The 15555-nt window shown below is 45.8% G+C and overlaps 1 protein-coding gene across 1 annotated transcript; it reads left to right on the plus strand.

Annotated features, from left to right (window-relative positions):
- Positions 1-5499: 5499 nt before the first annotated feature.
- Positions 5500-14921, plus strand: Mmp8 (matrix metallopeptidase 8). The gene is made up of 10 exons (XM_057767574.1): positions 5500-6054; positions 7181-7422; positions 8388-8536; positions 8616-8741; positions 10278-10439; positions 12286-12403; positions 12854-12987; positions 13548-13701; positions 14524-14627; positions 14772-14921. Exons 1-10 carry the CDS (start codon positions 5944-5946, stop codon positions 14879-14881), a joined length of 1410 nt encoding a protein of 469 aa, XP_057623557.1. The 5' UTR covers positions 5500-5943; the 3' UTR covers positions 14882-14921.
- The last annotated feature ends 634 nt before the right edge of the window (positions 14922-15555 follow it).

A 15555-nucleotide genomic window follows, 5' to 3' on the forward strand; every position in this document is an offset into this window, starting at 1 on the left:
GGAGGACAGCGCCAGAGAGAGTGGAGCATGGATGGAGGACAGCGCCAGAGAGAGTGGAGCATGGATGGAGGACAGCACCAGAGCAAGCAGAGCATGGACAGAGGACAGCGCCAGAATGAGTGGAACACGGATGGAGGGCAGCACCAGAGCAAGCAGAGCACAGATGGAGGACAGCACCAGAGCAGGCATAGCATGGGTGGAGGACAGTGCCAGAGTGGGCAAAGCACGGACGGAGGACAGCACCAGAGCTGGCAGAGCACGAGTGGAGGACAGCACCAGAGAGAGTGGAGCACAGACGGAGGACAGCCCCGGAGCAAGCAGAGCACAGACAGAGGACAGCACCGGCACGAGTGGAGCACAGGTGGAGGACAGCGCCAGAGTGGGCAGAGCACAGGTGGAGAACAGTCCCAGAGCAAGCAGAGCACGGACAGAGGATAGCGCTGGAGCGAGTGGAGCATGGACGGAGCACAGCACTGGAGTGAGTGGAGCACGGACGGAGGACAGCGCCAGAGCAGGCAGAGCACAAGTGGAGGACAGCACCAGAGCGGGCGGAGCACAGACGGAGGACAGCGCCAGAGAGAGCGGAGCAGCAACATAACTGTCTGCTCTGCTGCCTCTTTTATCCCAATGCTGAGAAACTGACCTCCTGGGTGTCACGTGGGCACCCTAAGTGAGAATTGGATCATATAAGTGAAGGACAAAAATCCCCTTCCAGATGAATTTGTGAGAAAAATCTCAACAGTAAAAAGAGAGGATAGTGCGGGTTAAACTATAGCTGAAAGGTAGAGGACCCAGAAAGGCAGTCCCTTGGGTCTGTCTAGGCTGGGCTGTGACAGTTTACACCCGTGGGAACTCATTGGCACCAACAGTAGTAGGATTCTGGAATCCTAGATGCCAGCAGCCCAACCATCTCCACCCTGCTGTGGGATTATGGGCATTGGCAGAAGCCACCGCCCATTTGTTTTTTGTGTGTGTGTGTGTGTGGTTATTTCTTTATTGATTTTTTTTCCTTACATAAAATATGCATTAAGAAAATCTACACACACATGGGCTGGAGAGATGGCTCAGTGGTTAAGAGCACTGCCTGCTCTTCTAAAGGTCCTGAGTTCAATTCCCAGCAACCACATGGTGGCTCACAACCATCTATAATGAGATTTGGTGCCCTCTTCTGGCTTGAAGGCATGCTTGCAAGCAGAATACTGTATATATAATAAATAAATCTTTTTTAAAGATTTAAAAATCTACACAAGGGTTAAAAAAATAGAAGTTTGCGTATACCCCTAATTCCAGTTCTAGGCCAGAGTTAAGGGACTTTCTTATCCTTCTGGGAGCCCACTTACACATAGAATGTTTCACAGTACTGTTCTATAGTTGACACACACCAAGATACATTCACTCTGCCATCCCTGGCAGCATAGAGCCACAGTTCCATTGTAATACCTTAACCTGTAAGCCCCACCTGCCCAAGGACCAGGTAACTTCCTGAGATGCTGGGAGTTGTAGTTCCTGTTTTTGTTTTTGTTTTTTTTTTTTTGAGGCAGGGTTTCTCTGTAGCTTTGGAGCCTGTCCTGGAACCAGCTCTCGTAGACCAGGCTGGGCTTGAATACAGAGACCCGCCTGCCTCTGCCTCCCGAGTGCTGGCATTAAAGGCGTGCTAAAGAAGCACTAACTTAGTTCTTAGAAAATAGCTACAAAGACTCATGGGAAATTTTTGGCCTGATGGGTTTTCCTGAACAGTTCTGTAACGCATGTTTTGGGCCACACCGCCCATTTGTTAAAGAGAACCAGCGGAGGGTGATGAGGAGCAGAGGATGAGAGTATCTCAGTGAGACCCAACATTGTGTATCAACTAAAAACACGAGGGGCGGGCAGGGACCAAAGTTGGACGGTAGTTAGTAAAAAACAATCTTTATTGAAGAAGTATTTCAACAGAAAAAAGAAGAAATGTAATTGTAGTCCTGGCTTGAACTTCACTGTGAACACCAAATGCTGGGATAGGAGAGTTACAACCAAGAGGCGCTGTGGGTTTCTGGCCAAATTTCATACTGTACTTCTGAAGAAACTTGGTAGGATTTCTGCTGGAGGAGGTCGGGGTGACTAGGTAACGGGGATGGGGGTTTGCACCTGCCAAACCCTCCTACAGAGAGAGGTTAGAGTCCCCAGTTAGCAGCTTAATAACCACAAGGACAGTCGCACATGAGGGTGGGGAGAGTCACAGAATGGAATCTTAGACAATTTCATAAAATAGCTGGTGAATGTTCCATGAGTGGAACTTAACATATAGCAGCATCTTAGGGACTGAATTTAGAGCGAATGCAAGGTGGGCAGGCTGTGACCCAAGCTTAGCTGAGCATGCTGATGTAAGCATTGTTCTGAAGGTATAAAAGATGCAATTTTTTTTTTAAAATTAGACTAAGAGCAGAAGGGTAAAATTGGTTAAATGGTGTAGACCTGTTACGGTTCCCACCATGTAAGAGATACCTCCTGTTTCTCCATGCGTGTATGTAGTTTGTAAAGCAAACCCAAGATGTGTCTGCTTTTCCTCACAATTGTCCTATAAACCATGACAAGCCATGTTTCCCACTGAGAAATAGGAAATATTATCAGCAGTGTGTGTCTGCTCGTCACTGTGCTAAATGACAGCTCCAAAAGCAAGCAGAGAACCTTGAGAAGTCTCTCTCTAAATGTCTGTGTGTACTGAAGCTAGTACTGAAAGAAAAACACAATGTGTCTCTATACTTTCTACCAGAACTACAGAAATAGTCTTCTAATTCTATACTAAATTGGAGAGAACCATTGTTTCCAAGGCTGGCAAAAAAAAAAAAAAAAAAAAAAAAAAGCCTTTTTTTTCATTCAGAGGCATGCTTGAAACTATGAGAGAGAGAGAGAGAGAGAGAGAGAGAGAGAGAGAGAGAGAGATATCACATTTCCTGGCTCATTTCTGCCCAGGAAAGTTTATGGAAACTAGAATTTCTTTTTCCCAAGATAGGTCATAGAAACTCCACTCTTCTTCTGCCTTTCATCTTGGAGCTTGCTGTACAGAAATTCTCTGTAAAGACTTTCTCATTCCTGAGAAGTCCTGCACCCTAATCCAAAGGTGTGTGCTACACAAATAACAGTATGGAGCCTTCTTATTAATTAGTTAGGCTGTTTCCTACCAGCTCTTATAACTTAATTAGCCCTTATTTTTTAAATCTATGTTTTGCCACATGGCTTTTTTTTTTTAACCTCTCCATCATTCTTTATGTCCAAATTGGTCCACGTCTCTCTGGTGTCTCCCTGCTTCTCTTCTTCCCAGAGTTCTCTCTTTCCCTGAGAATCCCACCTATTCTATCCTGTCTAGCTACTAGCCATTCAACTCTTTATTAAACCAATCACAGTGAAACATCTTCTCACAGTGTAAATACATACTCTGCAATAACACATTGGGGACAAGAGGAGTCTAGATAGACAAGGTTTGCTGTTTCCTCACACAATCTGTTAGCATTTCTGTCTATGCATCTAAGTATTAAACAGAAGATGGCCAGGCAGTGGTGGTGCACGCCTTTAATTCCTGCACTTGGGAGGCAGAGGCAGGTGGGTCTTTGTGAGTCTGAGAGAGGGAGGAAGGGAGAAGGGTGGGAGGGAGGGAGGGAGGGAGGGAGGGAGGGAGGGAGGGAGGGAGGGAGGGAGGGAAGGAGGGAGGGAGGGAGGGAGGGAGGGAGGGAGGGAGGGAGGAGGAGCCGGGAGCTTGAGAGAGCCGTGCGCCTTCTCCTCCTCCTGTCTCCATGCGTCCCTTTGTCTACATCTTCATGACAAGTCAATAAAGAAGGGAAAGGGAGAGAGGAGGTCACACAAACAGAAAGAGAAAGAGGGGTTACAAGAGAAGAGGACACAAGAGAAAGGAGGGGGGTGAAGGGGAGAAGGCGAGGGTAATGATATTCCCTGTGGCCAGTAGGGGTCACCAGCAGCCAGAACATCAAATCCTTGCAAGGACTCAGGCTAGCCTGTCCTCTGAACAGAAATGGGGGAAGAGAGGAAGGGGGAGGAGCAGAGAGGAGATGTGGGGGACTGGGAGGGGAGGAAGGAGGAGAAACAAAGGTCATGTCGCAAAACTCAAATAAAATATATGTTAAGAAAGAAAAAGAAATAAAGGCGTTCCCCTGGGTGCCCTGTGGAGATACTCGGGTAATAAACCCTTACCTGAGTCCCAGCTCTCGGACTGTGTCGTGTAGATGGAAAAGGAAAGAATGGCGTCCATTAGGAATGGAGCAGAAGGCAGTAGACGAACACAAGCCAGATGCTTTCTGTGAGCTCAGACTTCCAAGTGGTTCTCCTTTGCTATGTTCAACACAGACTGAAAATGTTACTGAGCACTTATGTTCTAAACATCTCTGTAAACCATTTTAAATTCTTTTAAAGTTCAGTTAAGGGGATTAGAAGATAACACAGTCTGTGAAGTACTTCCTGTCTACAAAGATGAAGACATGTGTTAGACCCCTAGGACCCATTTGTAGACAGCCAGGTGGGCAGAGAGGGCAGGGCATATGGTGCCCTGTGTAGACAGCCAGGTAGATGGAGATCAGGGAGGATTGTGTCCTGTGTAGACAGCCAGGTGGGCAGAGAGAGCAGGGCAGATGGTGCCCTGTGTAGACACACTGTTTGGAAGTCACCACTGACCCTCCTACCACTCTGGGAATATGTAAAACATCTATCTCATTCTCTCCCCTGTCTCATCCATGAATCTAGGCCAGTTTTCTACTTGCTGTGAGCCCACAGGTACTGGTGCTCCAGCCTGGATTCAGATGGGGGTCTGATGAACTCGAGCCTGGTATAGGATGGGAACTAGAGCAGTGTCTCTCATGGTCCCTTGGAACTGAGTCCTCCACAAACTGAGTTGGTGCCTCTTCTATGTCTGCCAACCTTGCTATTCCTGCAATAATAGCATGTTGTACTGAAGGCTGTGTGAGAATAGACAGGGAATTTAGGGGGTGTGAACATGTCTGGAACACTGCAAATATTCCACAAATGTTAGTTTGTACAATAGTATTCCAATCCTTGTCCTTTCTCTGGAAAACCCCTCCTTATAGACAGTGAGGGGTTTTGCACCTCTCTGGCAAAGCCGTGTCCTACAGAAGCAGCTCTTTATGTAAGTACATGCATGTGTGCATTTACGTGTGAAAGCTCATGCTTTGTGTCTGTGTGTCCATGCACATGTGTGTGGAGGCCAGAAGACTACCTTGAGCACCATTCTTTAAATGCTGTCATGTGAGTTTTGTTTGTTTTGTGACAGGGTTTCTCATTAGCCTGGGACTCACCAAGTAGACTAGGCCAGCTGGCCAACAAGCCACAGAAATTCCACTCCCTCCCCCCATACACACACATGGCCAAGTACTGGGATTACACTTAAACACTGCTACGCTCAACGTTGCTGCCTGTGTGCTGAGTGAAATTCAGGTCCTCAAGCTTGTATGGCAAACACTGAGCCATTTCCAGGAGCTGCTGTGGTCTTTGTGACAGGCCACTCTCGCACTTACACACAAGCTACAGTGGCAGATTAGAAACAGGGCTCACAGGTGCAGTTTGATCTGAAGATGATCTATGAATATTCTTAAAAGGTTTCCCCGATGAAACTAGTACGGCAGCATCACACACGTCAGGAAAACGGAAGCCTGGCAACTCCACATCAGCCGCTGCCTCCTTTTCCTCCTGGCGGCGGGCAGCCCATGTTTTCTTCAGCTGAAGGACCACCCCGCTCTTACGCTCCAATCACCTTCTAGCATTGAAGAGACGTTCTCGTCTGGTTGACTGTGTTGCTTCACTCTGCGGAGGCAGCAGTTACTCAAGATGTGGCTTTATAAGGGACCAGACCGGAGCAGTGATTGGCAGGGGTGGCTGTGAACTTCAGGGCACCTGCCAGACGGGCAGAGGAAAGCAGACGAGGTGGTCTCAGAAGAAAGGGCCATGCTTCGCTTGCAGACACTTCCGTTTCTGTTGTTACTCCACACGCAGCTTGCCAAGGCCCTTCCAGTACCACCTGAAGTCCTGGAAGAGAAAAATGCAAAGATTGTTGAGGTAAATGAACTCTCATTTATGGGAAATTTGCTGAAAGCTACAGAATTCAGACGGTGGCTTTCCCTTCTGGGTCTAAATGACTAGGAAGAAATTTTTTGGATGACTTTGCCGAGGCTCAGCATCACCTTCTGGGACTCGGAAGGCCAGGCCTGGAAAATCTAGACATGAAAGCAAGCAAGTCCATTACTGAGGGGCTGGCTACAGAGAATATTGGTATTTATAAAATGAACTGAAATTCTTCCCTAATGTGTAACCCTGTAACCCCGTTGTCCTGTGCTCTCTATGTCAGTGCCAGACCGGTAGGGAGCTTGCTAGTGTCCCCACATGAAAGACAATGGGGAACACCCAATTTTGATCTGCCTACTGTTTCCTGTATGGATATTTCTTTGCAGTAGAAAATACTAGCATGTGTAGAAGATAGGACAGCGATGGGGTGGGTTGTAAGGAACTAAAGTTAGCACACAGTATAGTGAGGCCAGTCAGTTTGTTTGACTGCTTCTGTTTGTGTACACGGGAATATGAGCACCGACTTCTTATGTATAATCTTCCTAGTATTTAAGTTTCTGGAAAGCATCTTTCCTGTTCTTTCTCTTCTTGGTAATTTTTGTGACTGGCACAGTAACCCCTAAATTCTGTGAGTTCAAGGCCAGCCTGGTCTACAGAGTGAGTTCCAGGACAGCTAGAGATACACAAAGATACCCTGTCTCAAAATAAAACAAAACAAATAAAATAAAAAGTAGTTAGATCAATGAATGGAGGGGATATTCTACAGGTATTGTTCTTTCAAAGTCAGTCTACAAATTTCTTTATTTTAATTAAATGTATTTATTTTTAAGTGGAGTGTATTGCGTGCCACAACACAAGTGTGGCAGTCAAAACCCAGCTTGTAAGGACCAGCTCTCCCCTTTTGCCACGTGGGAGTTGAGGATGGAGCTTGGCTTGCCAGGCTTGGCAATTGGCACTTTTACCCACTGAGCCATCATGCTGGCCTGATCTACAATTTCTGCTATTGTCCTTTTGTCTGTCAGGTCCTGTTTTGCACTCTATGGTGACTTAGAAAGAATTGCAAAATGTTCAGAGCACTAGAGGGAATTTCACAGCAAAGACTTGTGTTTATTTTGATCAGAATTACCTACAAAAATTCTACCACTTACCAAGCAACCAGTATCGGTCTGCATGGAGTAACAGTGCAATGGTTGCGGAGAAGCTTAAGGAAATGCAGCGCTTCTTTGGCTTGACCGAGACGGGGGAGGCAGATGCAGCTACTCTGGAAATGATGGGCAAGCCTCGCTGTGGAGTGCCTGACTCTGGGGATTTCTCGATAACCCCAGGAAACCCGAAGTGGGCACACACTAACCTGACCTACAGGTAACATTCCTAGAGTCCAAGGACTCATCCACCCAGCTAGTGATGGGAGTCTATGAAGCCTCAGACATTGCTGCATAACTTGGGAGCCACTGGAGATGAACGGACAAACACCCTGCTCTTGCAGAGTATGAATGAGTGTGGATAGTGAATGAGGGGAGTATGAACCGGGCAGAGAGCATGAGGAGGCGAAAGCAAGGACTCTGGGTGTTGTTGGAGGCCACTTGTTTGTTCCCAGCTGCTCATCCCCAAAATAACCAAACAGAAACTGTATTAATTAAATCACTGCTTGGCCCATTAGCTCTAGGTTTTTATTGGCTAACTCTTACATCTTAATTTAACCCATTTCTTTTAATCTGTGTATCCCCACATGACTGTGGCTTACCGGTATCTGTCTCTGGCGGGGCTACTTGGCTTCTCCTCACTCTACCTTCTTTCTCCCAGCATTTGGTATAGTTTTCCCTACCTAGTTCTACTCTGCCCTATCAACAGGCCAAGGCAGATTCTTCATTCATTAACCAATAAAAGCAACACATAGACAGAAGGACCTCCCACACCACCCGGGTCTCTCATTAAAAAGCTTACCATGTTGTCTTTCTTCGGGGATCTGAAAAGACTGTGGTAGCATAGCGTCTCTCTTGCCACTCACTTTTAAGTCCAAAGGAAGCTTATTGATTGCTGGAGAGACTCTTGGGCTCTTTTATGTCTGTCTTGGTAACAGCAATAAGAATAGTATTTGTGGAATACTATTTGTCAAGCTAACAGCTAAGTGCTTCCTGTGTATTTAACCCCTCAGCTGCCTAGGAGAGAGATCTTAATGACCATATTCGTCTTATGAATGGGGACACTGATGTTGTGTCCAGTTGGGTGCATTCTGAAAAGCGACTCACTCCAGAATGGATGGCAGCTGTGTGGTTGGAAGGTGTTGCTCGTAACAACAAAGCATGCTTGCTCCTTTTTACTTTCAGGATTATAAACCAAACCCCACAGTTGTCAGAGGCCGCAGTGAAAACAGCAATTGAGAGAGCCTTTCAGTTGTGGAGTGTGGCATCTCCCCTGACCTTCACCGAGATCTCAAAGGGAGAAGCAGACATTGACATTGCTTTTGTCGCAAGAGGTAGGCGGAAAGGAATCTGCTTTCTCTAGCTAACCTGAGACTACAGGCAAAGACTTCAACACAAGCTGTCTCGTTTCAGACCATGGTGACTATTCTTCATTTGATGGACCCAATGGGATCCTCGCCCATGCCTTTCAGCCAGGTCAGGATCTTGGAGGAGATGCTCATTTTGACTCAGAAGAAACATGGACTCAGGACTCCAGAAGTAAGTGGTCCTGGCGAGGTTCACATGCAACCTCTAAACAAACGCCTTTCCCCTGAAAATCAAGGTGTGTGTTCACAAATACCCATCTGCTCACGTTACTGTAACATTTCAAACACACAAATAAATCATTTACATTCTTTTTACATAAAGATAAATCAACTTTGAGTTTTAAAAAGAAGTAAGCTGGGCTGTGCGGCAGTGCACACCGTTAATTCCAGCACTCAGGAGACAAAGGCAGGTAGATCTATAGTCTACAGAACAAGTTCTAAGATAGCCAGAGCTACACAGAAAAACCAAACAAAAAATCAAAAGCTAATTATTGACCTTATTTCCCACACAGTGCCTAAATCCATATGTGTTACTGTTGTGAGATAAATGGAACTAAGAAGCTCATGAATGAGAGAACCTTAACTCCCCACTGTTGAAGGGCCTGGAGAGAGTAGGGCCAAGTTCCTCCCTCATGCTTCTTCACATGGTAGAAGGATAAGCAAGTGAAGTTGAAGTCACCAGCCCTTCTCCCGGGAGCACCAGCCCAGATTGACCCCATCAGGATCACTTCTTAAGACATGATTTCTAAAAGAAGCATTCAAACATCAGTGGGCAGGGAGGCTAACATTGCAAAGCACGGCCGAGGCCTGTCCAGGCCCTGGCTGTACACAGAATGCTGCACCGAGGGGGGCACACTCACCTAGTAACACATCTTCAGGAGTCTTCACTCTGATGGCCAAGCTGAGTAGTTGAGACAGGGGCTACTTAGCTCCCAAGGCATGAAAAGTTTGCTGACCACTGACCATTTTAGTTTCTCTCTCTCTCTCTCTCTCTCTCTCTCTCTCTCTCTCTCTCTCTCTCTCCCTCTCTCCCTCCCTCCCTCCCTCCATCTCCCTTTCCCTCTTCTTCTCTAATATTCTGAATTTAATATTTGAAAAGAACTAGTCTTTACATCTTTAGCAATGTTGAAATACAGGATTCATTTGAAAAGTTAGCCTGTTCAAAGAGCAGCCACAGTCTTGCTTCTAGTAGCTTCGCTTTCATGCCCTGACCTCCTTCAACAGTGTGTGTCTGCACAACAAGATATTCCTTCCGGGATCCTCTTTAGAAGAAGGGCGGGGCTGTGGTGCATCCAGATCCTGTGGTCAAGTCTGCCTTGCCTCCCAGACACTGCCTCAAGAGGCAGTCTTTTTCCTGTTTTTTTGGAAGCTCTACTAATGAGCCTGGGGCCCAGGGGATGCTGAGCACAAGAGAAACGGAATTCTTACCATCCTGAGAGCCATAGCTCTGCCACGATTTCACCAGCCTTCCACATCCATGAAATGTGGGAGTTGGAAGAAAGGCAGATTTCGTCGGCGCTGAGATTTAATAAGAATTCATGGCGCCTACCTGCTGTGTCCTAATTGCTGTTCTTTAGTTGCCTGAAGAGAGGAAAAAGATGAACACGTGAAAGTTTCCTTCCTGGGCAGCTCTGGTGGCGAGGTCACATTCTTTGAGATTATACTTTCACAACTTGTGGAGCATTCACCGTATTTTCTTGCATTTCAGATTACAACCTGTTTCTCGTGGCTGCACATGAATTTGGCCATTCCCTAGGACTCGCTCACTCCACTGATCCTGGTGCCTTGATGTACCCAAACTATGCCTACAGTGAACCCAGCACCTACTCTCTGCCTCAGGATGATATCAATGGCATTCAGACTCTCTACGGTAAGGTCACGTGGACATCATGGCAAGACACAGAAGGACTTGGGAATTGTTCTCAAAAGGTCTAACTTCCAAGCATCTTGCCTTTGGAATCTCAGGATTCTATGCACAAGGGAAACTCAAACTGATCTCTGAAAGTCACCAGTAATAGTGTTGGCAAGAGTCCTGTGGGGCTGAGCCTCTGATATGATTTCCCTGCAGCTTGGATTTTCGTTATTAGATGTCTATTACTACGCTGAAGGAAAGCTTGGAGGAGAGGTGTGCTGGCCCATGTCTGTCATATTAGCACTCAGGAGCCTGAGGCAGGAGAACTAGGAATCTGAGGCCAGCTTAGACTACATGGTGAGACTTTGACTCAAGAAAAGACGGTGGAAAGGAAGAAGGGAGGGAGGGAAGGAAGCAAAGAGTGAGGAGGAGGGATGGAGGGAGGCCTTGGAGAGATACAGAAGTGCTTCCCTATCATTATCTCTAGATGGTAGGAAGGTTTTCTTCCTCGGTTTTTATGCTTTCCAATTTTATATATTCTGAAAAGACCTGATTACCCCTTTTCATATCTCTCCTCCAGAATCTTCACATAGACCCCTAAGTAGACATGTATAAGGCCTGTCAAGAATGTTCAGTAAAGTATGATTTGTGGTGGAGGAAGGTGGAGGACCAGAGAAAGAACCATCCCCTCCCTCTCACCCTCCTGCTCCCTGAAAGTACAGAAGGCAGTGGGACGGTGAGGGGTGCACTCTCCTCTTGGGATGGAGTTCTCTACAAATCAAGAGTGTGGGTATTATGTCAAGGAGTTTTCTCATCATGGCAGAATTTCTAAGGATAAGGAACTTCACTCAAATCCCAACTCCCCTGACACATGCCAACAGTCACTTCCTTTGCAATGTTGTCAGCTCTCTTGGCATTCTAGTGTTTCTTAGTGATGTGCACAGCACTTAGTTCTACAATGAGAAGACTCAGTAAGATGGAAATTATTCTGTATCTATTTATTATTTTGAGACATTGTCTCACTACAGAGTGATTGGTCTCAGATTAGTCTCCAGATTAGTCTCAAACCTACAATCCTCCTGCCTCAGTATCCACAATGCTAAGATTACAAAGCCTGTGCTACTGTTTTAGGGTTTCTGTTGCTGTGAAGAGACACCATGACCACGGCAACTCTTATAAGGGAAGAATATTTAGTTGTGGTGGCTCAGTCACATTTTAAAGGTTTAGTCCATTATTGTCAGGGCACAGCATGGTAGCACACAGGCAGACATGATGCTGGAGAAGCAGTCCAGTGGCCTACATCTTGACTTGCAGGCATCAGGAAGTGGTCTGTCTCACTTGGCACAGCTTGAGCATATGAGACCTCAGAGCCTGCCTGGAGTGACACACTTCCTCCAACAAGACAGCACCTGCTTCAACAAGGCCACACCGCCTAACAGCACCACTCCCTTTGGAGGCTATTTTTTTTCAAACCACCACAGCTACCATGTCCAATCAAGATGTAAATTTTTATACCAAAAAATGAGTTATATTTATGCTATTGGGTAAAACATTAATATGAGCTCTATCCTTGTGTTTGAATTTTGGTGAGGAAAAAGGAAGTGTATTCTCAATGACAAAAACGACAGAAAGAGGAAACAGGAGGGAGAAGGGTGGTTCAGAATCTGAAAGGAAGCAAAGAACTTTCAGCTTAAGTAGAAGCCATGTTACTCTTGAGAACAGACCAAGCCTTTGAAAGGCTCACATGTACAGTCTGCTGTGTCTTGTAGAATCAGCTAATGGCTTTTCCCTCTACCTTCCTAAGTATTTGAAACATACCCAAAGTAGCATGGTTTCACGTGTATTAAATGTCTTTCTTTCCCAGGACTTTCCAACAGCCCTATCCAACCTACCGGGCCGAGCACCCCCACCGCCTGTGATCCCCGCCTGAGATTTGACGCTGTCACCACCCTCCGTGGGGAGATTTACTTCTTCAAAGACAAGTACAAATTGGGCTCTTCTTCCTTGCACGCATCTCCTTTTCAGACCTTAACACTGAGTTCTAGGGAAACCTGACACTCAGCTTTGCTCTGACCCAATACACGGGCATCTCCTTGAAATTCTTAGTGTCCTCTGGGCATCACGAAACATTCAGAGGGTGAGGGCGCTAAACCATCCAGCATCCACAGGCGTTTCTGCCGTGGTTAGGCTCTGTCAGTATTGGACCTTTTAAACACTGAGAGGCCCTAACCATGTTAGGCTTGTCATGGTAGGAAGAGAAAAATCTGTCAAGGGCCCACCAGATGAACATCACCATCACGAAGGAGCCATATATTATACATTCACACACCGCGGGAACCATGCTAGGGTCACTGTAGCCAGGTATCAGAAAGTAATGCTCTCTCCCTCCCCCCTCCCCCTTCCTGCCCCCACCCCGCCTTACATTACTTTAGGTTCTTCTGGAGGCGGCATCCTCGGTTGCGAGAAGTCGACCTCAATTTCATCTCTCTGTTCTGGCCGTTCCTGCCCAGTGGCATTCAGGCTGCTTATGAGGATTTTGACAGAGACCTGGTTTTCCTATTTAAAGGTAATATCTGACTGTCTCCTCCTCCTTCTGATCTTCATAACGGGTAGGGCAGGACTTCTCTTTGCCCCATCACAGTGCTTTCAGACAGGATAAGCCAGGAAGGGCGTCCTTCTAGCCAGACCCTTGCAGGAGTCCAGGTATAGGCCTCACCATGGTCACAAATAACTGAGAGAATTTGCACAGGCTAGACCCTCATTAGGTCTTAGTAATGTCCTCAACAAACACTACTCATGAGACCATCTTCAGTATTTCCCTGCCTTCATCCTAGATACTATTTTTTTAAGATGAATAAAGGCAGTGATTTAGTTTCTATACATAAGTCATACCAGGCAAGACTTCTGGTTTGGGGGTCTTGAAGGACAGATTGAAATATTTGGTGTTTACAGCTTCAGTGAGGAACCCATGAGGGCTGCCATACACTCCAGAGCTCCTCTCCAACACTCTTGGTGTCCATAGGCTCTCTGTCCCATTTTGATTACTGTGGGGATCTCTAAGTGGTACTTGTATTATACTGTAGAAAGAAAGAGCTTTGTTAAATATGTCCCCTGAACTGTTGGCAGGCAGACAGTACTGGGCCATAAGAGGCTATGACATCCAGCGAGGTTACCCCAGGGATATATCCAACTATGGGCTTCCAAGCAGCATCCGAGCCATTGATGCAGCTGTTTCCCATGAAGGGAAGACATACTTCTTCATAAACAACCAATGCTGGAGGTGAGATGAACGAGTTTTTCCATTAAAGTTGAAATTTGCGTTTCTCTGCCCTGCGTACAAACCATCAGCGTGGACATCTGGACTTAGTGAGGATATGGTTAGGCACAAGATGATGTTACCACAGGTTTTGAACATTTCTTTTTCATCACATTAAGATGCTTACACATGTTTTGAGGGTTCTGTGACATGAACACTTCATACCCTTGTAAAGTTCTAGGGTGGGATTTAGAGAAAGAAGAGGCTTGATTCTTCTTGTGCGTTGAGTTCTGATGTTCTCACATGGATGTTTTCCTATCACTGGCAGAATGTGGTGCACACGAGGGAGCTATATAAACAAGAAAACAGACGAGGGATACTTTGTAGGGAGGAAGAGGACAGGCTACAGGGAGGGCAGTGGAGACATGAATACGAATGAACAGTGGTGTGTATATGTGAAAGGGTCACTACCAGGCCCATTATTTTGCACGCTTAGAAAATACTACTAAAATAATGCACTTATTTACATTATATACACATGTGCACACACATGATTATGCTTAATATACTTAGTAAGTAAAATATTTAGAAAATATAGACTCTAGTTTTGAGAAATAACCCCCGATCAGCAATCAGAATGCTGTTCTAGAGTCAGTGGCTCCCATGTGTTTTATAACCAAACACCCTTAGGTAGAGAAGTCAGGCACTGTTAGTCTCAGTGAGTGGGACACAGTGAAGACTCGGTGTGAGAATGTATAAGTGAGTACATTACAGCATACACACATTGAAAGAAAGCTGTCATAGTGTGCCATAGTTTTCAATCCCTTGATGCTTTGTTCTCATTAGGTATGACAACAGAAGAGGAGCCATGGACCCAGGCTATCCCAGAAGCATAGCAAGTGCTTTCCCAGGAATAAACTGTAGAGTTGATGCAGTTTTCCTGCAGGATTGTAAGTAGATAAAAAGTTACCAACATTGTTCAAGTTTGTAAAGTAGCACGGCTGTACTTGTGTGTTGTTTGGTCTATTTGGTGGGACGCTCACCCAGATGTCTGAGATCTCTTAGCTTACTTGGTATTTGTCTCTTTCTTGCAGCCTTCTTCCTCTTCTTTAGTGGACCAAAATATTTTGCATTTAATCTTGTCACTCAAAGAGTCACTAGACATGCAAGAAGTAATTTATGGCTTAACTGTTCCCAGCGTTGAAGCAAAGTCAAATGTCCTTGCTGCTAATCTATAAATACAAAAGGGATATTGTATATTCATCCCGAGTGTCCTGCTCATACTCTCCTCAACCATGGCTAATGCTGCAGCCATCCTGGAAGAACAGGTGTTTGCAATCTTCCCTTCTCAGCAGAAGCTTCTGCGCATCCCATGCACACCCTTCAGCGCAGCCCGTGCCTAGCTAGTGAACACACAACGAAGAGACAGCAAGCCACCCGTCAGTTTAATCCAGAGCCTCGTGTTTTACTGCCTTCTTACCTGACTCCCAGCATTCCTCAATCTCTTCAAACATAGAATCTAGTGATGAATTTTGATTATACATAGGATTTTAAACAACATAGAGATTATGCCTTTTCTTTATAGAAAACATGTTGTTATTTCCTTCCTTGTGAGATTATATCTTGCAGATTGAATCACGCCCTTCTTTTCACCAAGAAAAAAAAAAAAGAAAGAAAGAAATCTTAACCCCAGATGTTTATCTAAAACTGGAGTCTTTGCAGATAGAATTAATTGTACGTAAGAGACAAGACGGCTTTATCGAGGATTAGGGTGAGCCCTAAGTCCATAAGCATCCTTACAGAAAAGGGAGGGGTGCACATATAACTCCGAGATAAAGCATTTGCCTACCATGTTTGATTCTGAGGGATTTGGGGGAG

Source organism: Chionomys nivalis, chromosome 4 (assembly GCF_950005125.1).
Source record: "Chionomys nivalis chromosome 4, mChiNiv1.1, whole genome shotgun sequence".
Taxonomy (NCBI): Eukaryota; Metazoa; Chordata; class Mammalia; order Rodentia; family Cricetidae; genus Chionomys; species Chionomys nivalis.

Coding starts and splice junctions, on each gene's coding strand:
- Mmp8 (XM_057767574.1), top strand. CDS start 5,944: ATGCTTCGCTTGCAGACACTTCCGTTTCTGTTGTTACTCCACACGCAG. Junction 6,055..7,180: donor AAAATGCAAAGATTGTTGAG/GTAAATGAACTC, acceptor TATTTTGATCAG/AATTACCTACAAAAATTCTA. Junction 12,404..12,853: donor ATTTACTTCTTCAAAGACAA/GTACAAATTGGG, acceptor ACATTACTTTAG/GTTCTTCTGGAGGCGGCATC.